The 23225-nt window shown below is 40.0% G+C and overlaps 1 protein-coding gene across 1 annotated transcript in view; it reads right to left on the minus strand.

The window, feature by feature from the left end:
* The window catches only part of VWA3B (von Willebrand factor A domain containing 3B), a 76950-nt gene that overhangs the window by 47773 nt on the left and 5952 nt on the right, over positions 1–23225 (minus strand). The window contains exons 5-12 of the mRNA XM_068923531.1: positions 22871–22965; positions 20210–20460; positions 18144–18303; positions 14046–14215; positions 12016–12140; positions 4895–5011; positions 838–1034; positions 35–189 (exon numbers count right to left, since the gene is read on the minus strand). Coding sequence (XP_068779632.1) covers positions 35–189; positions 838–1034; positions 4895–5011; positions 12016–12140; positions 14046–14215; positions 18144–18303; positions 20210–20460; positions 22871–22965 — 1270 coding nt within the window. The remainder of the gene's footprint in view (positions 1–34; positions 190–837; positions 1035–4894; positions 5012–12015; positions 12141–14045; positions 14216–18143; positions 18304–20209; positions 20461–22870; positions 22966–23225) is intronic.

Below are 23225 nucleotides of genomic sequence, written 5' to 3' on the forward strand. Positions count from 1 at the left end.
AACACAAACTGAATGTATGTGACAGACAACTAACCTTCCTTCCACTTGTCTGAGCGCAGTCCTCATTTTCTCTTCATACTGCTTGTACTTTTCTGTAGTTACATGTACATGAACTACAGAACCATCTTTCCAGAAGGTGTGTACAAACTTGTCACAGTATTTTGCATGAATTATCTTCCTCTTTGTCTCCTACAGCAAAGAAATACAGGTTGCATGTTTCAAAATATACCCTTTGCAGTATGCTATAATAGCTGGAAAATAAACTTCACAGGTACATGCTTGTTGCAAATGAACAGCTGCAGAAATGGACACAGCATAGAGTGGCCACAGAATTTGCTCCTAGCGAAGGTCCATAGAAACTGTTTCCATACTGGTAGCTAACAAGAACAGAAGTATAGTGAATAGCATAGTAGTAGAGCCAGAGAAAAACAAACAGAAGACAAATGAATCCAAATTTGTCTAAGGACCAAAAAACCCTGGGGTAGCTGGGACCTACCCTTCTAAGGAGAAAAGAAGATGACAAGCATTCTTTGCCCTACACCATGTAAAAATGTAGAATAATGAGGCATTGCTGAAGCCAGCCCTAATTCCTCCTTCCAGACCATATGCAGACCAGGAAGGCAGGGGCAGTCATTTTCAAATAGACAGCCCTTTGAAGAAATCTTATTTATGACCATTTTTGTCCCATCCCACTAATAAACTGGTTTTAACATAAACCCACATAACAAATAAACCATATACTTTACCATAAATTGAGCTATCAATCAACATTTCAAGTTTTAAACCAAAAAATAAACAATAACCCACAGGACGTAAGGGAAAATTAACAATACTCACTGCATCAGTTTGTGAAGATTCATCCTCTGGTTTACTTTTTATGTCAACAATCCCATCCGCATGGCGAAAACTACAATCAGCAAGCGCATCATACAGCGTCAGCTTCCGAGCTTTCAAGCCATACTTGTGCAACCACTCTTCTGAAGTCAAATATTCATCAGATTTATGCTCACGTAACAAATGATCAGGTTTGGTCCCTAGTAAGGAAAATAAAAACAAAAACACCTTCAAGTTTAACAGGGTTCATTTTCGATAAGCCGTTCACAAAAAAGGCTATGATACTGGAGTCAAAATTTTTAAATTTATGGCCAAAATTTGACTCCTAAATTCTTGCTTAGGCACTTAAACAAATAGTTTCATTTTTTAAAACTACGACTATCAGCAGATACTGTTTAAACCAATAACAGGTGATTAAGCCAACAATTTAATTGCCTAGATATGGGTTTAGGAGTCTAGATAACCATTTTTGATTTTCACAGCAGAACTGATTTGCAGAACTTTGAGAAGCAGATTCTGAACAGAATATTGAATTAAATAATAATAATAAATGCCCAGATAGTGCCCAAGCCTAAAACATGGAACTATATGCAGTGTAAGAAGATATGACTGTCATTAAGACTGCCTAGCATATTCCCTTATCAGGTCTCATTATCAGGGTTCTGTGTTCCCTCCTCCCCCCCAAAAACAGCGTCTGACTACTCACTATAATTTTCTGTGCTATAGGTTTGCCTAAGCATGGTTGTTACGGGTAAGGAAGAGAGCTTAGGAGAGAGACAGAGAGATAAAAGAGTTTGGATGGTTCTCAAAAGATGGAGGAAAATACTTTGTTTTGTCATATAGACAATTTTCTACGGATGGTCTGTTAAAGAGCTTTCATACCTTCAGGCTTTGTAGGAGAGATTCTAACCTTGACAGAGAGTCACCTGCAGCAGGTCTGTGCCTCTTGCCAACCTTACCATCTAAATTTTGTCAAGTTTAAAACTCAGCAGAGTTTTAAATGATCAGCAGAGACCTCTTAAAATTTGGCAGCTAAATTCTCTAAATATTACTCATTGCTCTGAATTTGTTCAACTTGTACTGACAGCCTTGGAGTGAGTGGATATTTCTGACTGATTTTTAAGTCTCTACTGCAGTTGGGGGGTTTTTTATTATCAGGCAGTTCTTTGCAACAGATTCCTTTATAACTGACACAAACCCATCAGAAAACTGAGAGCAAAGAAGGTAAATAGCTACAGGATCAACATATAAAAGGAATATTTTTGGTAGTATGAAGCTTGGTTTAACTATTGAATTACAAAATGCCCGAAGAGATTCCTTCATAAGATGTATAAATTCAAGGAGGATCATTTGAGAAAAGGAAACGTCAGAAGATGTAATTGGACATTTAGTTGAGAACACAGGCTAACATCGTATCATACTGCTGGTTCTTTGAGAGAAGGCCATTAAAAGCAAAAGGCAAACTTTGTCTTTGGCAGAGACTCTGTTACTCTGCAATATTGCCTTTCTATAGCCTGAATACTTGTGTACACTCTTACATTTTCTCTAGTTGTGTGCTCTCCCCCTAGCATCTGGGATTTTTTTTTTCTCATCTGGTATGACTGTTCTCATGTTTACCTTTTTCATATCATACTGTTTTATAAATTCTTTAAAGACCATATTCTTAAGATTGGGAACTGTGCATCTCTGGATACTGGTAACAGGATAAAGAGCTCTACAGTCACTCATCACTAGCTCAAAAAAACACATCTATACTGAATAACCCAGCAGTGGTTCTCATAGCAAGGTGAATTTATTTCGTCACACTTAATTTCAGTGGACCTGTGTGGTATAAGCCTACTCTGGTTACATACCGCTATGGTGACTACAGTACTGAAATCCTGAGCCTGTATACAAACCTATCTGCTGCTTTAACAAACACAGGGATCAGCCAGCATCAGTGCAGGTGCAGGGTCAGAGCTTTCTGATTGTTTGTGGCCCTTAGGACAGCCAGCGTAACAACTGTCACAAATGCACTTACTGTCATTTCTCTTTTTTCCACATGCTTTACGTAAAAAGTCATGTCTTAGTTCAGGTAACTAATGCATTATCTGGAAAGTCAGCAGAAAATCTGCCTCTTTCTTTCTGTTTCCCCTGCTACAGACTATATTTTACAGCAGAGCATTTTAAAGAGATCAAGAAGGCAAAAATAGGAAGACAGACAGACAAACAGAGAAACTGCAGTTATTCGGACCAATGGGCAAAATTCAAACAATGCTGAAGAACTGCCATAATTGAAATGTAAATCATGCTGTAATTTAATTTTGTTTAATTCATCTATAAAGTGTTTATATATGAAGGCATACACTAAAAGAACACTAAAGCTGCAGAGTCAAGCACTCAAAATTAACAAACACTGGAATTAAAGCTGTCCTCGCAGCTTTTTTGTGGTCCCTTTGTTCACATGCGTTATGGAGTTGTTAAACTTCATACGGGAAGTCCTGCTCATTCAGAGGATGTTATCATCAGAACACTAAAGAACTGTGGAATATGCCTTCACAGAATAACAAAGTCAGGCTAAGTCCTGCAGAGTTATGTTATTGCCAGATGTGTCCAAATTCAGTGCAGGCGGAGAAGATTCCCAGCTTCAAACCTTCACCACCACAACCCAAATCACACACCTCAACACACTGCTGATAGAGAGTTCAGGTGATGTACAAGTAACCGTACAAACTGTTCTTCAGCAGGTGATCCAGAAAAGGCTATCTGCCCCCTGCCTCCTTCTAGCCAAAGGGAAAGCAATTGCATTGAAAACAATACTGGAGCTATACAAAATCACTGATGAGTTGTACTAACTCAGCCCGAATTTTGTATCAACTTAGGCAAAAAAAAAACGACACTAGGCTCTATGTAAGTATTTTAAAACCAGGAACTCCTGCAGAATATAGGCACTGACAATCACAGCCATGATCATGAAAAAACAGCCTTTCAGTTGCAATCTAACCCTGAAGCTACCTAGACTTGACAAACTCTCAAGTTTCCAGGATTTAAAACTTGCCAGTGTTATCACTGTGCTCCAGAGCATGCCCAGAGCACCTCCATCTCAGCAGAGCTGAGCATCTTTTCACTGATCCCTGTTTATCCTTCCAGGGATTCAGAAACCAGCGATGCTTCTGTCTCCAGAAAGGCTCAGTCCAATATACACAGAAAAACAAACAGATCATGCTCTGGACAAAATATAACGGTGCAAGGACAAAATATAATGGTGGAAACTATTTGTTTAGTGATGAGATGTGGGTGTTGTTCCATGTATCTTAGGGGTCAGAGCACTTACCCAGAATAAGAGTGATTTGGTTTCAGCTCTCTACCTCTGCCTAAGAGAATTCAAACCCACACTTCTTCCCTTTCAAGAGAATATTCTAGCTACCAGATTAGAGCCTATCCCAAGAAGACCGTGACGAGAAAAAGATAGGGTACTTCCCTAGCACTCTGCAGAACACAATGAAAGATTTGCTGGCCCAGGCAGAGAGGAAGAGAGCATAAAAGAGGAACTGAAATTCTCTACATCAGTGGTGAGTACATTAACCTAAAAATGGGGCATTTCAGGTTACGATCCCTCTTTCTCAGACTGTTTCCCTATTTTGTCCAAGGTCTGTTTAATATAGAATATGGAAACCGTCCAGAACGCTGTGAAATCAGTACTCAGGCAAATACCTAAACTAGGGGGCTCCAGAATGCTTTTTTTCTCTCTCTGGTACAAAAAAAATCTTGAAATCTAGGTAACTTCCAAACCTAGCCACTGGTGAATTAACAATGGCGTGTTTCAGCCTGAGTTGTTAAAGTTCAGCAAGTTTTAAGCAGCAGTAAACAGAGGTTTGTAATGGAAAACTTTAAGCAACCCTCCATTTAGATGCCAAGTGTAGATTCTGCCTATGTTGCTATACTGCTGCTAAATCCACCTAAGTGGAACTAGGTGGAAGAAAATCATCCCTAAATTGACATATAATAAAAACTATCCACAAACAAAACAAACTGATCATGAATGCAATGGTCACTCTCTTGAAAGGAACATAAATGATACCATCTTGAGAAGCAGGCTGGTCAGATTCTGATAAAATTTTCTGGATTTGCGTCAGTGTACTCCTAGCTTCCTCTAACTCCTTCCAGATCAAGAAGACATCTTCACGGACACCAGCTACTGCAAAAAGAATAACAGACAGAACTTGGCATTTTGAGACAAATTCTGCTTTCACCTTTATAACTTCTCTATTACCATGAAGTCATTGGGTTTATCTAAATATTGCCATATGACCTTGTTAACAGGGTGCCATTGCAACGATAAGTGCTCTTCTTTGACGGAGGTCAAAAAAGGGCTTAGAGCTGGCACTAAATCCTCGGTACAGAGAATGTCAGGACATGAGAGGTGCTTAACTGGTAGAAGTAACCTACAGAGTTGGCTGCAGTCTATTCCCATAATGGGAACAAATCCTTTTTAACGCTACCAGAAAATAAGGAAATTCCACACAGAAATTCACATGTGGTCCCCTGGAGTTCATTGCAAAGGAAGGCTCAAAATATTACATCTAACTTTGAAACTTTAAAGAGAGAACATTATCAGCTTCTTCTCCTAAAGTACATAAATACATTTAAATTGTAATCCTTTTCCCTGAAGAGTATGTGATTTAAGTTTGGTAAGATACATTCATCTTCATCATAACAAACCTCAGCAGTTGTAATTAAATGTTAAAAAAAGAAAAACCTTTGCTATCAGGCTACATTCTCAAATAAATGAAAAAATCCAAAGCTGGAGTTGACACAAGGTTTTTTTTATCTTGACAGCTATGTTTGACCTTGATTAAAAGATTAAAATGTATATTTACTTAGTAGAGTACAACTATTAACATTGAGGCACCCCGTGTATTTAAGCAGTCTACAAACTACTAAGAAAAAAATGTCTTAAATTAGGTTAACCCCAGAGCTTAAGACTGCAATATAGGACAGACTGCAATATAGAAAAACTGTGTGCAGCATTACAGTAAAAAATACATAAAAGGGACCAAATCATAAGCTCTCCTAACTGTAAATGCAGATTACAACCTATTACAGATTACAACCTATTACTGAATTGCAGATGAAGATGCTGAGTACGTTAAAGTATATCTTAGCATCTAGTGGTTTAGTGAACATACAGTGATTCACTATACAAAAGATAAGACACGCAAACCTGTCTACTAAAGTAGGCTATCAGTTAGCAAACAAACCTGATCATTTTGTTCTTTGATAAACTTCCCTGAAATAGTAATACGAACATGTTTTACAAAATAACAACTGAATTTCACATGCGAAATCCTTTTTATTTCCAAGAAATATTTTGAAATGTGTTATTGTACACTGCCATCTCCTGGGACCTGTCTGTATTTCAAAAAAAATCTGCTTCAGCCAATACTACAAAAATCAACATTTCCTCAGTTGCAAAGAGCCTAAGTAAAGCAAACCTTTCCACAGTATAAAACATACAAGGCAGAGAGAAAAATAAAGTCTTCATGACCTTACAAGTTCAATAAATGTATTCTGTTCAAATACTTAGGGATGCTAGCCTAGCTAGCTAGAAAGTCAACTTTTCTTTCATAAACAATCCCTCCCCAGAAATGCAAAACATACAAAATACGACTGTTAGCAAAACTCCAGCAAGTAGGGAGCTACACGTTCCCTGATGAGGAGCCAGCCATTGACTATACATCTGCTGCAACAGTACAGAAGTAAAGCCACAAAATACATGCACTCGCACACATGCACATATGTCTAAATTTAAGACTGTTGAAAATGCAATTCCAGTGAAGCCATCTTCCACTTCCACATCTATATGCCCTCCACAAGCTATCAAATAGCAGGGTCTAGATTTAATTTTATGAAGATTTTTAATGTTATGTTGAAAATATTTAAAGAATGAAGAATTTCTCAACTACTTTCAAAATAACATTGAGTATTTTATAGTGTTTCTTCACTTCCCCTTTAATTAATGCTATGGACTCTTCAATTTTACAGGAACACTATTGTTCTCTCCAACAACACGTGCATTGAATTAACATTATATAAGACACTATTTTTTCCTATTTGCTTTCATGCTGCAACACAGCAAAGTAAAACTGCATACATTTTTAAAGCAAATAGGTTTGATGAGACATATTTTACAGGGCAAATGCAGGCATCAACAACTCTACATTGCTAATGTCAGGTTGCTTAGAAAACCTTTCATCCGGGCAACAGTCTTTCCTGGGTTCAACTGGAAGAGCAGGTTGCATGCAAGCCATGCCACCGCAGCAACTTTCTGTCTCTACATGGGAGACTCACCTCCACCTCCACCTCTTTTCCTTTACAGCTAAGGAGAACTGGGAAGGAAAAGCTGTATCTCTAGCAGCTGAGTCCCCAGACCCAAAATACATACACACACACACAAACCACATCAGCATCCTCTAGGCAGTGTTTTTGAACCCGTGGCCTGACCATAGTTGACTACTTTGAAGCGCATCAGTGAAAACTGGCTAAGAAAAACTAACCTCTCGTCAGTTTAAACGCTCTGCGTTCACACCTCAGTTGTGCCATTTTTAAGGTCACAAACTGCAAAGCAGTTGCAAACCACTGCACCGGTGGCACCGTCCAGGCCAACAGCCCCTGCTCCGTCCTGTTCCTCGGCCCTCGCCCCCCCCCCCCCCCCCCCCCCCCAGGAACCACCTCACCTTAAAAAACGTGTTTTAATGGCTTTTAAGAGCTTTAAGGCTTTAAGGGTTGTTCCACTCACGAGAGGAAAACAGCCCTCCCCTCACCCCAGCCACGAAACGGCCCACCCGGCCGCCCTGGCTGACAGTTTAACCGACCCCTGGGCTCAAGCCAGGAACCCGTTGGCTCCAATTCAAACGACGTCACGGGCGACGGCCACGGCACAGCCAGCAGCCGCAGGAAACCCATGAGCGAAACGGGGCTAACGCTCTCTTGTTCACTCCCAGCTTGTGCTCAGAGTGAAGGGTTATTTTTCGCCCTTGCCATCCCCCTCCCTGCCTGACTCTCACTGCGATGAGTTCACACCGTTGCAATCCTGCAGAGCAACGGCAGCACCGGCCTAGAGTCCCGCTGCAGAGAAGCAGGCTGCTTTTTCGCCTTTGGCCACTAAAATTTCAGCCAAATGAGAACAAATGAGCACAAAGTGTGCAGCTGGCTGTGCTCGAGGAGGCCCTGCCCTCAATGATATGGCGTTTCTGCCCCTGAGAACAGAGTCCCTGAAAAAGAGGAAGAGGACACGGAAGGGCACAAGGGAGAGTCTAGGGCAGCGGCATTTTGCTGACACCTGCTAATTGAGAAGGAAGGCAATATGGCTAAGCAAAAATACACACATGCTTGCACATATATATGGAAACTAATAACCATCCTCATTTCCATTTCCCAGCTATTTCACATTGGCAGGCAATCTTAAAAGAAGAAATTTTTCCACGCCTACCTGCCAGAAGACAAACTCATCCAGTCTGACAAGTCATTTTAACCCACTTGATTTCACATGTAACGTTTAATACCTGCTTAGAAGAAAAGCCATACAAAAAAGCCTTAAAAATCTACAGTACCTTTGAAAACCAAGCAAATAACAACACAAATGTAAACCATGCAAAACAGAAGTATTTCTTCCTTCTCTGACTACCTGACTTGGACCATGGAAGTGAATCCAAACGTAACGGAAGAAGATATATTTTACATTCGATTTGCCTGCAACTTAGGAGTGGCCATTCAATTTTTTCACTGCTGGTCCCTACCTCAGCCTCTGTGGGGCAGTAGAACATAGCAGCATTCCCAGAAGCGCTGATTTTTTAAAATCCACACTTAGAAGGGGATGAATCAGAGGTGCAAAAGACCATAAGAGGGTCAGCTGCTGCCTGTATACCTACTAGGTCAAGCAGCGGAGAGATTCATTCTAGCCAGATCCTGCCCCTTTCCCACTGCGCAAATGGACAAAGTAAATGAACTTTGTACCCCATGTGGTACTGCAGGGCAGCTATCTGCATCACCCTCTACACGTTAGCAAAGAGACTTGCCAGGCCAAGGTTAGGCTTCTACGACTAGACAAAGCATACGTAAGGAAAAAGCAGAGACAATGATCTTTACTATAGTTTATAGGCAAAGGAGCCACTCTGAAGACATGATCCCAGTTCTCTGAAGCGCGCATTCTCTCTCCCGCATGTCTGTGCAAAGGTTACTTACTTCAGTGTTACACACAAGGCTGGCACTGTTATGCTTCCCATTTACATATACCAACCTAAGTTTTCCCTGTGACCACCAGGTAACTGTGGACAATCAGGCAGACCTAAGAGAACAGCCAAGACTGCTTGTAAGCCAGTCAGACTCATAAGCCTACGCAGCCTTGAATAATTTGTTATTCCAGAGGACTGTCCACGCTGAGATATATCCCTCTTCAGATTTCTCACACCAGTCGAGTCCTGATTGCAATCCACAAACATTTTCTTTACGCATGTCAACTCATCTATTCCATCACACAGAGAAAAATACCGCCCGGAGATTTACTGCTGTTCCTATTTCAGCCAACGAGGAGCTACTATTCATTACAGGATCTAGCTCAAAATGCCATTGTTCTTCAAACCCTGCTCAACACTTATCTCACTATCACTCCAAACAGGTAACACCACTGTACACTTCCCAGGAAGAACCTGCTCCACAGCGTCCACCGTCTCTGGCCCCCTATGTCTTCAAGTTCCAACTAAATTTCATCTTCCTTCCCTTAAATTTCGTCTCCCTTCCCTCTTCCATTTAAAATTGTAACTACATAACAGAATTGCTTAATTTGCACCTTCCTGCAGATGAAGAAGCTACACAAAGAATGTAGGCAGAAGTGATAATCAGAAAATCAGTGCTGGAAGGATAAGGAGATATCACTACATTTGTCCAAATAAGGCTTTATGTAAGGGCATTTCTTTTGCCTTAAGTAGATCTGAGTCTGCCAAAATAAGGACCCTAACTCTTTAGTGGCTTACACCTGTTTGATCTTGAGCATCCATTCAAACTGAGTGTTAAAAAAAATTCAAATCTGGCAGTTTCTCACACTTACTTTCTAAATGACTGCTCAAGATGCAAAACAGGGGAGAATTAAGCTCGTATCTTAAGTTTTAAATAGCTCACTTCCGACTGACTTTGGTTAAGTATATGAAGAAGAGTGAACACGAAGATATCCGGTATTTGCAAAATGAAGTTATTCAGTGGATACCCAGAAAACTATCAGATGGTCTTAAAATGGCTTCTTCAGGCCATAAAACGTAACGATGAGTTTGAATTTCCAGCTGTTGCATTTGTGGTACAAAAAGGAACAGAATCAAAATGTCCCTGTGCCTCCCCTTAATTTCCAAGAAACACCACATTTGGAATTAAATAGCCAGTTCATTTTCTATTTATTCCCTTCTATAATTTATGCCACATATCCAAAAACCAGTTTCCGAACACATTAGCAGGTAATCAGCGTTTTTATTATTATTGCCTTCTACATCTTTCAAGGAGACTCGGAAACAAGAGACATCAGACACAGACGAGAATAATGTCTCCAATGTATTTTCTTTTCTGAAGGGATTTGAGATTCTGCCTACAACTGGAACGCTCTGATTGGTTGTCAGTGATGTCACAACTGTGGTTATAATACCCAGTAAGTGCCGAAAGCTAATTGTGTTCCTTTTCAATGTGTAAATTCTACTCCATAATAGCAGTAAGACACAGCAGACAATGCATTTCAAGGAGATTACTGCCCTTTTGAGTGATTAAAGCTACTCAGCATTCAGCTTTAGAAACAGTGGTGAGGAAGTAATTTCAGTCATACAGGAGCTCTAGGCCTGTCTATGGAAACAGGCTGGCTGCCTGGGGGAAAAGGAGAGTCTTGCGTCCTCTCCCCCAGCCCTGCCCCAAAACGGGGTCGGGCAAGGAAGCACTTCCGGCAGGATGAAGGTGATCATTACAGGGCTCTAAATTAGTATAAAATGAGAGACATGATTCTGAAGCATACTCTGCTGTTAGTTTTTCAACCCTGTGCAGGACAGGCTTGAGTGTCTTTTAATGACGCAAACAAACAGGTGACACCTTGCGCTCTTATTTCTCTTGGTTCTTTTGTACTGTTACAATCATGATCTTAGTGTACAGTAAAGGATAGCTTAGTACACAAGGAACTAGACTATGACCTGGGAAATACGGGCTAGCTGGTCAAAGACTGTCATAAGTCTTTAAGTGAGTCACAAAATCCACCTTATGCCATAGGATCCCTAGCAGTAAGAAGAGGATAATACCGTTCTACCATTGGGGCCACACTCACGAAGTGCACCAGCAGAATGGAAATGCAAACCGTGACAGTAGAGGTCTTATGCCTCCTGATGTTTAAAACACATCATTTTTAAATTGAATTTCTTGCTTATAAAGATTTCAGACACTTGCAGCCTCACTTCACAGCACAAGCTGGTCTCTTCACAGCCTGCTTGAAACCCCGATCCAGTCCCACTACACACTCAGGCTGACTTATCACAGAGAAGGTAGCACTGTGACTAGTAAGAATCACATTGAGAGCTTTAGGCCAAGCCCTACCCCCATTAACACAGGGATTCTGTTTCTCCTCTGCTTCTCTCTGCTATTTCTTTCCTCCTTGCTCTCTCTTTTCTCTGGTTCTTTTTACTATGCTTTTAAAAGCCTTTTGCCTATCTTTATGATAAATTCAGATCCTGAGAGAAGCAAGTCAACTTCATGTGGTCTTAACCCCTTATATCAGGTACGAATTTGGCCTGTATCAATGTGGCTCTTGCATCAGTTGATCTTTCACATTCTTCCTATCTTTCTTTCCTCTTCATTTCTGCCATTTCTCTTTACATTTCCACAAGGTCACTGCCATAAGCACACCAGTACTGTTCTACAGCTCATAACATACATTTTCTTGCTTCTCCTTTTTTCACTTCTCTTTCATCCTCTCCCACAAGCACATCCTCTGCTCTCTTCACTTCTCTCTTTTCCTTTCCCTCTCCTTCCAACCCACAGAATTTCCATTTGACCAGCCTGTCCCCACCCCACCCATGCCGACAGAAGGCTTCTTTTGAGTTTGGCAAGTCCCTATGTTACGTTGTTATTTTGAAACCTTACTGAGAAAATCAGTATCATTTTGGGTTTTTTTTTATTGTCTACCTAGTGGCATCCGCCCTTTCACTTTTCTGGAATTCTGGGCACTGAGACCGTTTCCATCCTCTTCACATTTTGGTGCAGGTCCAGTAGCATCTATGTAGTCAATCCTCTCAACAAAAGCATGGAATCTGTAATACAAAATAGGGTTTCACCATTATGCAATCTATGTAAATACCTTCCTATAATTTTTACTAGATATATGTCACATATGCAGGTTCATAGTGGTGTACAACTTTGGAATTATTTCCTTACCTATTCCAGATATCCAAGCCTTCAACAACATTATGAATATTATGAAACCTTTTATGTACATTTACATACATTCTGAAGTCTTTTTTATGAAGAACATCCTTTCATTTTGGTACTGTCTACTCTGAGGCACCTTCCTTTTCAATCTTCTGGGAATCTGTTTTAATTAACACTTTTAACATACTAAGCAAGCACATTATTTCACTAACTTCTTTTAATCAGCTCATCTTTCAGTTCAAAGCCCAACAGGAACATTTATGTTACCATTGACACACACGTCAGGAATTCAAGTAGACTACATTTACCCTCACTGTCAAAAAAAGAAAAGCACTCAGAGGGAGAAAAAAAGATGCATCTCCAAAAAAAAAAAAAACTGAACTACACAAGAATCAGACTCAAACTATGAAGAGACCAGGAACTTTGGCCATTCCTATGGGGAAGCTGACTTAAACTCATATGCAGTTATTGGGCAAACACCCAGCAGCAAGATATCTGTTGGCCTACCAAGTCTCTGCACCTAAGCTGGAATCATGCAAAATTATTGAAAACTCAGTGGGAATCATATCAGATGAAATGGTTCTTTTCAGCTTGCTGCCACACCCCTCTTGCCTCTTTCTCCACCATACAAGAAACATTCACCTTCCTTTTATAATGGAGAAACAAACACTGACAAAAGAAAATGAAGGATGGTGACTGGCAAGGCACCTGGTATCATGGAGGTACTGCAGCTCTAAATGACCACACTCATTTAGACACACATCAGATCACAGCAAACATAACACTTTCCCATAGTTTCCCACTTTCTGCTTTTGGCAGACACTCCATCTCTTAAAAGCTACTTCTAAACACAGATGGCTATAAAAGAGCTAAGCAGCTGCCATCTTACCACCTGCTCTGCTGCCATTTGGGAGATTTCTACTGTTGGAGGTCTTCCCACTCCCGCACAACTAACAGCAAAACAGAAAGAACTAGCAGCCATTTCATGGCTCTGTGACTTATGGTGACTTCTGTTAAAGAGACAAACACCTACTGACTCCTACTGCCCCTCCTGTCGTTCAGCATGAGTTTGGTATCATGCTGCTTTTTTTTTTTTTTCTCATTTTGTTATCTGCATCAAGATTAAAGTCATATTATCCCTTTCTACTGAAGGCTGATTCTAGATTCACATGGCTGGTTCCCAGGATAAGGCAGCAAACCTGGTGCCAGGTGAAATATTTCCGTTTCCGCCAACCACATCAAATAGACCCATGGAGAGAACTGCAGCTTCACACCATCAAGTGTAATGGATAACACTACCTCAATATTTTGTTATTCCTGGAAATGCCTATTTAGGACAGGGACTACCTTTTCAGTACATGTCAATATATCACTTAAACCAACAAAACCATAATCCTTTGCTGGTGCCTGTGGATATTACCAAAATACAAAGCATAACAATAAAAAGTTGTTTCGGTTCTTGTTGTGACTTTTTCTTCTGAACAATTTCTCAGTATCCAGAAGAGCAGCAGATGACATACAATTTAGGATATAAATAAAGAATGGCCTTTCTGCAAGTCAGTGAGCATTCATCTGAACAGAAGTTTGGTCTGCTCAGGTAGGCCTTGTATTTTAGCCATAGCTCTTTAAATGATTTCCTCTGTTTCCCTGCACCACTTACTGAACGGCTTTGTCTCATTTTCTCCATACGTAACATTGCGATAATATTCAGATATCTTCCATACCGTTCCTTTCAGAAAAGCACTTTACAAATACTGAAATCATTACTGTGTTTCTTTTTGTCATACCTGCCAGAGGCCAAGCGGCTCAACTCCTTCAGGAAAATAACAGTTTCATCTTCCCTGGCATTGAAAGATACTGTGTTGACGGGGCAAGGGCCATCAGAAATCTGAAGAAGAAGTAGCTGCTTTGCATCTCCAGGAATATCACCCACAGCAAAGAAATAAACAGCTTCAACCTGTCATTAAACAGAAAACAAAAAAATGGCAAGACTGACTGTTTTGTAGAGATGTCTGGCGTTTATTCAAACTTTGTCCTGTGCTGAGTACTGGAATGAAAAGTTGGTTGAACTGATGCTTTACTTGGGCTATAACACTTGCATGTCTTTGGTTCTCCCTCTCATTTACACTAGTTATTCAAATGAAGTGTAACATGCATAACACTTCCTGAACTGAACCTGGCTCACAATGCCTGGGTCTGATGCTGCCCAACACAAGCCCCTTACCACAGAAGTTGTTAATGGATAAACAAAGACAGGTGTAAGAGATGACACCTTCATTATTAGTCAGGATGAGGCGCTCTGCTGCATTCTGCTTTTAAGAAGAGAGACGCTATGGTGGTGCCTTGCCAGGACTAAAAATTAGTAAGAACTTTTATTCCAAAACTGATTTTATTGGCAGCACGTATTTTGAGGGGTAGGAAAGACGCATCATTCTTTGAATTCTGCTGCAGGTATTTACAGATAATTCATATTCTTTATTCTTCCCAAGGCAGAGAGAGCTTGGCAGGCTTGTTACAACCACATACGCATATGATATGAAAACATTATTGTAAGAAGGATTGAATTGCGATAAATTGAATAAATGTCTTCTAGTTACTGCCTGTGTATTACATTGTGATAGATGTGATGTTGCCTGCATGTAGCCGTGATAACAATCCTCAGGGTAAGCATGCTTTTTGGATTTAGACTTTCATTAAAAACAAATGTAGCAACACTTATCTCCTCATGATGTTCAGGACAATAAACAAAGCACACTGGGTCCTTCGGCAAGGTACACACCAATTGAAAAATACCAGCTGTTTAACTAAAAATACCACAGGTATGGTAGGGAACCCTGGACATGCACCACGAACGAGAAAAGAAGGCAAAACTGTTTGAGTTTGGGAAGGCACTGAGCAAGTTTTTCTGCGCTCACATTATTTCATGCAAAGTAAAGCTAATTCAGTATCACCTAAAAGTGTGTTCAAGCATTACCATTACTGCCTTCAACACTGATTTGTATTTCAGCTCCCTAAGCCAACAGATTAGCAGGTGGACATCTTTTATCCAGTTTGTACTCGCAGCTTCCAGGCTGCAGTATCCCCTTATTGTCCCACATCATGAGCACATTGACATAAACTGACATGGACTTCTGGATTTCAGGCTCTCTCCCCTCTATCTTTTCCCACAAATACTCTGGCTAATGCTCATCACTGGAAAACTTCTCTCCCAAACAGACAGTCAAATCCCATACTAGACTGGGTAAATTGCTGAAGCAGCACCATGCTGTCTCAGGCTTCCCCTGCATCTTGTAGAGGGGGCTAGACAGTCCACAAGGGAGCCCGGACCCATACTTACAGATCACGCTTACATGGGAGCAAGCCTGTGCTTGGCCAGGATCCCTGACATCACTGTTAACACTAGACAAAGATTAACGTTAAAGAGATCAATAAACGTATTTCATTAAAGAGCAAGATTAACAAAATACTAACCTTAGAGGCAGATGTACAGAAACAAAAGGAAACAATGCTTGCAGCTATCTATGCTTCAGTTCAGTTCTAAAAGGTTCCCTCCCTGTTTCATTCAGCTAAAAAGCTGTCAGAGCACGTACACAGCTCTCCCAGCTGGGACCCAGTCCTGAGACAATACCCTTGTTCTGAAATTCCTTTTGCTGAAGACCCGTTTGACCTGGGGGGACACGCACATATTGCACGACCACGCTGCCCTGTGTTCCTCCTGATTCACGGCTTCTCCTCCTTTCCAAGACTGCCAATAATTCATAAGCTTGGTATTTAATTAGGATATCAATTTTCACACTTCTTCCAAAGAATTTACTGCCTGCCCCTGCAGCCTTTAAAATGCTGAAGTTTCTTGGGCTTAGCTGACACAAAACCAACTCCTGACAAGAAAATAAACAAAATTTCAAACCACAGACAATATATTCCACTTAACTACAAACCCAGCAATAATATACCACGAAGGAAATGGTTCTTACAGATTAGTGGGGGAAAGGTTCAAACCTTTGTATGTAGTCCTTCATATTTTGAAAAGGATAATTTACACAGGCATCTAAACTAGCAAGTAAACTTCCTAAAAGAACAGGAAGGAGAACAGCATGAGCAGTTCCTCACAGTCTCTGTCTTGGTGGGGAGGTGCACTCTGGATGAGCGACCCCTGCCCCAAGCTTGGCAGAGTAGTGTGACACACCTGTATGGAACTGCAAGTTAAACACTGCAAATGCAGTTGTGGAAGGTACACCTTGAAGGATTGCAACTTTATGGCAGAGTGATCTCGAGCTTGGGACAGAAAGTCACGAGGAAAGGAAATCGAGGGAGTAGCCATACACGGGAAGAAAAGCTCCACTAAAGGAAAGACAGAGAGCGCCAAGTCTAGGGAAAAAGGAGCTATTGTTTTGGAACAATTTCTGTTGACGAAGCCAGCTCCAAGGAGTGAGTCATTTATGACTGTTCAGTGAGTATGCAGCTTTTGCCTGTGACTGAACGGGGACTCCACCAGCCTGCACTACAGTGAAGCTTGCACTCAAACCAAGCTGTCAGACATGAATGATATTGACTGTATTTAGGAGTAATTAAAGTCTGCTTTCTATTGATCATCGGCCAAAACTGACTCCCCCAGCTATGCACTAGCCCACCAATGTCCAGAAAAAATAATAGATGTTTCACTGTCAGGTGGATTTTAATTGCTGTTTGTTCATACTCACACACGCCAGGTCCAACAAGCTTTTTTTTCATCCAGACCATACTGAAATCTAAATATGATCTTTTTTGTTTTTCGAGCAGGAAATCAGTAACATATTTCAAACTGAAAACGGTAATAACATTTATGAAAGAGGTATCTAAAAAAGCAGTCATAAAAAACGTCACTCTCTTGCACAATTTGCTCCTCACCCAGTTCCTTTTCAAAATCCATTTTCAAATATCATCTGGTTTATCCGGTTGACAATTCACCTATATTGGGAGCCAGTAAGACACTCAAGACCAATCTACCTTCTCCTTCAAACAATGTCTCAGAATGAGATTTATGAGGAAGTTAGGACTGGGTCTGCACAGAGGGAGGGATCTTAATGGCAGTAAGAGCTAGTGATTCTAGTCCACACACAATGGGCCCAATTTTCCCTTAAATTCAGGTGCCAGGGAGCCAAATTAGTTTACGTTGTAAGCAAATTTCATACAACGTCTCTTTCATGAGACCAGTTTTAAGTGACTAGCTCAAATGACGGCTAGCTCAAACGATGGCATATATTTTGTATGTCTTGTGGCTCTGCTACAATGCATAAATAATGCAATATGGCACTTTTAGAATTTAATTGCAGCAATACTTGGATATGCTTTGCGCTACTGTCCTGGAAAAAACTTTGTCTATAATCTGAATGACGCAAAAGGATTTGCAGGCCCCTACAATCGGCTAATGCTTAAGTATAATTCTTTCCAACCAGTTTGGATTTTAAACAAAAATTTCCACGAGCACTTTAGATACATTACAAAATAAAAACGGTTTAGCTGTCTTCAGTAATGTTACAAATACAAATATTTGCATACAAATAATATTTTTATAAGCTTGAGACCCTGAAAAACATATATGGTAAAGACAGTGGAAGGGAAGATAATTTCTCTTTCCCTTAATGAATGAATATGTTGAATGAATATTTAATCTGTGTGCTCCATGGAAAAGAAAACAAACAAGTTTCTGCTTTCAAAATACAATATGTTTACATGAACAGGCTATCAGTAAACATAGTATGCAGCTATAATGGAAAAAAAGTCCTTGCAAACCCTTCCATTAATATTTATCATTTCAAAATTCATCAGCGCAAATCATGGTAGCCAGTTTGGCATTTAATATTCTTGGATTTACTTGAGGCTTCTGAAAAGACATATGAGCTTACTGTCTCATCTCTCATGGCTTCCAGCAGAGCCTCAGCAGAGCTGGTAGGGCTGGCAGCTGTCATACGATCCAGCTTCCAGAGCCACTTAACAGCAGACTTTACAGTATGTTCAGAAACGGGAGCAGATTTCTGTTGCCACTTCACAAGATCCTGAGCAGCCCTGAAAGTGACATGAACCATAAATCAGAAGTAGTTAGAATAATGCTGGCGAAGAACAAGAACAGATCTCTGTGATTGTTACTATTTTGATAGATTTGTAAGTAATAATAACAATAATAATAAATCACACATACTAAATCTACATCTGCATTAAGGGAAGCAGAGGCAAAATAAAACCCTCAGAAAAATACTGGAATTTTTATAGCACTTTTTTTTTTTTTTAAGATCACTGTTTCCAAAGCAGGGTCAAGATGGCTGAAGTACTTTTACAAACAGTTCCTGTTCCTGTTCATATTTATCCTTAATATAAAGGATCACTTTCAGCAGTAATTGGTTATACAGGCTCCTAACTGGGCAAGCTGTATTCTAGCAGCAGGACACAGCCTGTCTCTCATACTGTTGCCCAGACAGTTATCAGCATGATTTTTTTCTTTAAAAAGTTGTGAGAGAGCATAATCAGGTTTTTTAATAGGTTTATGAAAAAAAAAATCTGCCTTCTACATGTCTCTCTTCACAATTTGCTGCATGGTCTTTGTGTCAGATCATTTTATCTTACCTGTGTTTTCTGTAAGAGAGTTGATCTTTATCTGCCTATGAAAATAAAATTTCTGATGCTAAGCTTTTTGATATTTTAACTAATCAAAAGCCTTTGTCTTAATGGTATTACAGAAGTGCAAAATACATGAATGTGTATGTCTGTGCACGCACATAAAAAGACAGAAAGCAAATAAAAAAAATAACTGGTTCCAGGATCCGTGACATTCCAGCAAGTACTATTCTGAAGAGTTTTCTGCAAACCTAAAGGACCAGTATGCTTTCACAGATTCTTTAAGGTAATACTGTATGCTACAGTGCGCCTTGCCTCCCTCCTCCTGTAGCAATGATCAGCAATGACAAATTCGACAAACACTTCCTAGGTTACAGTGCCTAAATTTTGACTTAGCTTTGCAGACCATCTTTAAAGAAAATGCTACATGTGCTTCCTAAAAGCTATGCATTGTTGCCTTCTACCTTTCAAATCTCAGGTGTATCTCAAGGTAGAGAACTAAGACAGAGCATCAGAATTAAGATGGATTAGCTTGTGTAAAATGACTTTAGGAATCTCAGTTCCTAAACTGAGATTCCTAAATTCCTGTAAGTCAGTTCTGTGGAACCAATTTCAAAATTGTATGGGCTAAACTGCACATAATATTTTCATACACCCAAACGTCCGTCCATCTATCCAAACCCAAACGTATGCGTTCAAACATTTATGCACAAATGAGAATTTGTGCAGAGATACGTAAATTTGAATAGCTGCTTCTATTTTTCTGTTTGTAATTAAACACAAATTCATTTACTCATGTTAGGGAGCAGCACTTATCTTTTGTTATGGAAATCTAGTATTGTTTCCTAGTTCTGCTACTGATTTCTGTGTGACCATGGATATCCATAGAAATATGAATAACTATGCCTCTGCCTGTGTTACTTGGTTTTTAAATACTTGGTTTTAAGGCAGAAACCTGTAACAGCTAAAGACATGAGAATGCCTAGGCAGTCAGACGGGACCTGTCTGGATCACTCTGTAATGCTTATAGGCCTTACTTAGATGCACTACTGCTCTTGCAGAGTCTCCCTTATCTTTCTGTTTTTCTGTGGTACTGTTGTAAAAGGCACATATCAATAACTGTTTTCTGCTAGTGTTTATCTGTTCCTCAGGGTGGTAAGAATGGTCTTCCATTAAATGGAAGTACCAAGCTCAACATTACTGTGGGTAAAACTTGGTGGAAAATCTACAGCTATTATCATGACACAAATCATAATGATTTCTGCTACAGAAAGCATATTATCCAAACACATATCTATATGATATGATACTTTCTTTTTATTCTCCAACAATGGGCAGACATATATTTCTTTCTGCTTACCGAATGAGGTTAAATTTGGCAATTTGGGTCACCTGTTCCACGAGGACCATCGAAAGTGCATCACAGCATAGGTCAAATTCAGTTGGAGACACAGTGCCAAAATCCAAAACAATGACAATGCACTGTTCTTGAATCACTCCAAATATCTGTCGGCTTTCACTGGTTAACCATTCCATTCGCTGCTTGTATAGCTCAATAGCTCTCATTAGACAGTCCACAAAATGAAGAATCAGTTCTTTTTTGGCTGTCAGCTTCATTTAAATAAGGGAGGGAAAGACATTGAACATCAAAACAAATAAGACAAATGCAGCCCCACGCTTAGCACAGCTGCAATAGCTGGTTTGTAAGTGCCAAATATGCCAGCCAAAGTAGCAGTGAAAACAACCCATTTCAATTCCACTATTTCAAGAGCAAATACTTGACAATGCATCTAAGCTACAACATAAAAGACACTATTTTGTCCTAATTGCTTTTCATAATCCTTTTAAACAAGCATGGGACAGTGCCAATGGGTTGCATTACTTGTCTGTCTCAAGACTGGAGCAATTAAGAGTGAGGTAAACAGGGGCTAAGATGGAGAAAGGGGCTGCAGAACAGACGGATGAACAAACGGAGGAACACAGAAACATATTTTCTTAGACTAGAATTTTGACTGACTCTTAAAATTGTGTGCAGCGGCACTAGGGAGTGTACGGTTTGATTCCGGGAGCGTTTCTATCTTGCCTTTAGCTTCTGAAAGGAAATCTAAAACGTTTCCTATTTGTGCTATTATTTCACTAACAATGCCCAACATTAGAGCATTTCTGGTAGGTGCTTAAGCAAACTTAGTTTAGACAAACGCAATCAACAACTAAAACTTATCCTGCCGTATCAGTAAATTAAGCAATATCTAGACTCAGTACTGAAATGAAAAACATGGGATACTCTCACTATGCAGACACATTCACCCTGCAAAATGTGGGTTAAATTCACTGCAGGTTCCACTTGCAGTGAGTATCTTTGTATTTACTATATATACTTGCAGTAAATGTCTTCTTATCTACTAAAGACATTTCCCTGCTATCTCTGATCCACGTAAATTTATTTACCTGCTACCCTCTGCCTCCAACCAGTTTTCTAGGCGTGAGTACAAAACCTTGGAGGTAGAAAGGTTTTCAGATAAGAACATTTCTCAGTGAGAAGAAATTTTGAGCACTATGCCAGAGTGTCAGTCTGCAAACTTCTTCCTCTCAAATGTATTTTTCCCTGTCCCTTAACATCAGCTAGGGTCCTGTAAAGCGCCTCTCAAGTACACAGTATCAGGCTGTCTGCCAAAGGAATGAAGGCCTGAGAAGGAGCACTTAGAAAGTCCTATTCCCTCCTATCACAGCCAGCCTCATACAAGCAGCTCAGTGCATTATACTGATCAAACTCCATCTTAAAACAAAGCCGTTTTCTTGCCCCTCCCCACTTCTTGTAGATTGATCCAGATTCCCATTTCTCAAAGGGCTGGAAAACATCTAACTGGCCAGGCTAAATTTATTCATGGCAGCTTATACCCAATTATTTTTGGACTAGTATGCCTTTTAGCATAGAAAACTATAGCTCTTCTCTGTCCCTGCAATTTGCCTTTCTGTAGGCATACAAGGGCAATAATACCCTTTTCCAGTTTTCTTTGAGCTTAACTAAAGGCATCAGTGTCAACCGAGCCCTCTCGTAAGATCAGTACTCCACTGTTGTTCACCCTACTAGCCTTTCTCAGTAGCTGCTCTAGTTTGAATTGCTTCTTCTTAACCTATGATAACCAGACTGTACACAGTATTCTAAAAGAGGTCTCACCAGTCTTGTAGAATGGCACTTTATGGCTACAGTAAATTTTTTCCCCCTACCCCAACACTTCCTAAGACTGAAAGACATTAAGTAGCTATATCATACAGCATTAATGGGGAAAAGATGGAATAAGACTCCCCGAAATGGTTCTTTTCCCATTTTTGCACCTTGTGCCTCATAAGGGATGCTAGTTAAAAGAAAAATGACAAGCTATTGTTTTTTGTAAAATCCTTTACGGATTAACTCTCTCCCCTACTAGTTCACGTGTGTATCTCTTCAGTCAGAATCCATCCTCTTAATAATGGGACAGCCAGCAGCTGTTACTAAGACATTCCTTAGAACATGAGTCTGGGCAGAGATCCAACTAGCTGTCTCTGTAGACTATGCTGAGCCTTTTGTGACCCACTGGCACTTAGCAATGGGGAGCTTTGCATCAGGAATGATGGCACATTATGTCTCCTCATTTCAGCATCTTCATTTGTTTTATCGACTACAGTTTTCTTAACTGAGCTGAGCATCTTCTTTTTAAGTGTTACTCTTTCAAGAAAGGGTAAATGTTGCCTAGAAACTGCAGCCTTCTCTGGAAAGTCTTACTGCAATGCTGCACCAAGGCAAGAGTGTAAGACTTCACCAGAAAAAAGAAGAAAAAGAAAAAAGATATCTAGCTTATATAGCCCTGATCATTCTCATTAACAGTCTGGCAAAACAGAAAAAAATGCCAAAAGATGAAGTTCTCACACAAAAGATACAAGTATTTCCTGTCTTGGGGAGACATTATAGACGCATCATTCTGCTACAGTGATAATAACTTTTAAGTATATGGGAAAGTTATCACAAGTCAATCACACTTACATTATATACGCTGCCATCTTGCGCTCTCATATATTGAGGAAACAGACCATCTGCATACCGAGAAGCCACAAGTTTCCCCAAGGTGGTCACATAATCTACGGGTAAGGTTACAAAAGATCAAGCCGCTAATCATAAGGATTACTTTCACAATGTACTTTTCTAAAACATATGCAACACAAAAGGCAATAAATCTTGTTCCAGTTATCACGTACTCTGCTTTTGATAAATCAAAGTATCTTTTCACAGAAATCTAAAACCAAAATGCAGTAAACCCTTTTCAAGGGAATCAGGAGGATTCGTTGGATATATCGGGCTTTGAATGAGGAGGAGCGTTTCCCTTAGTAAAGAGCACAGC

The sequence above is a fragment of the Struthio camelus genome, chromosome 1 (genome assembly GCF_040807025.1).
Source record: "Struthio camelus isolate bStrCam1 chromosome 1, bStrCam1.hap1, whole genome shotgun sequence".
In the NCBI taxonomy this organism is placed as follows: Eukaryota; Metazoa; Chordata; class Aves; order Struthioniformes; family Struthionidae; genus Struthio; species Struthio camelus.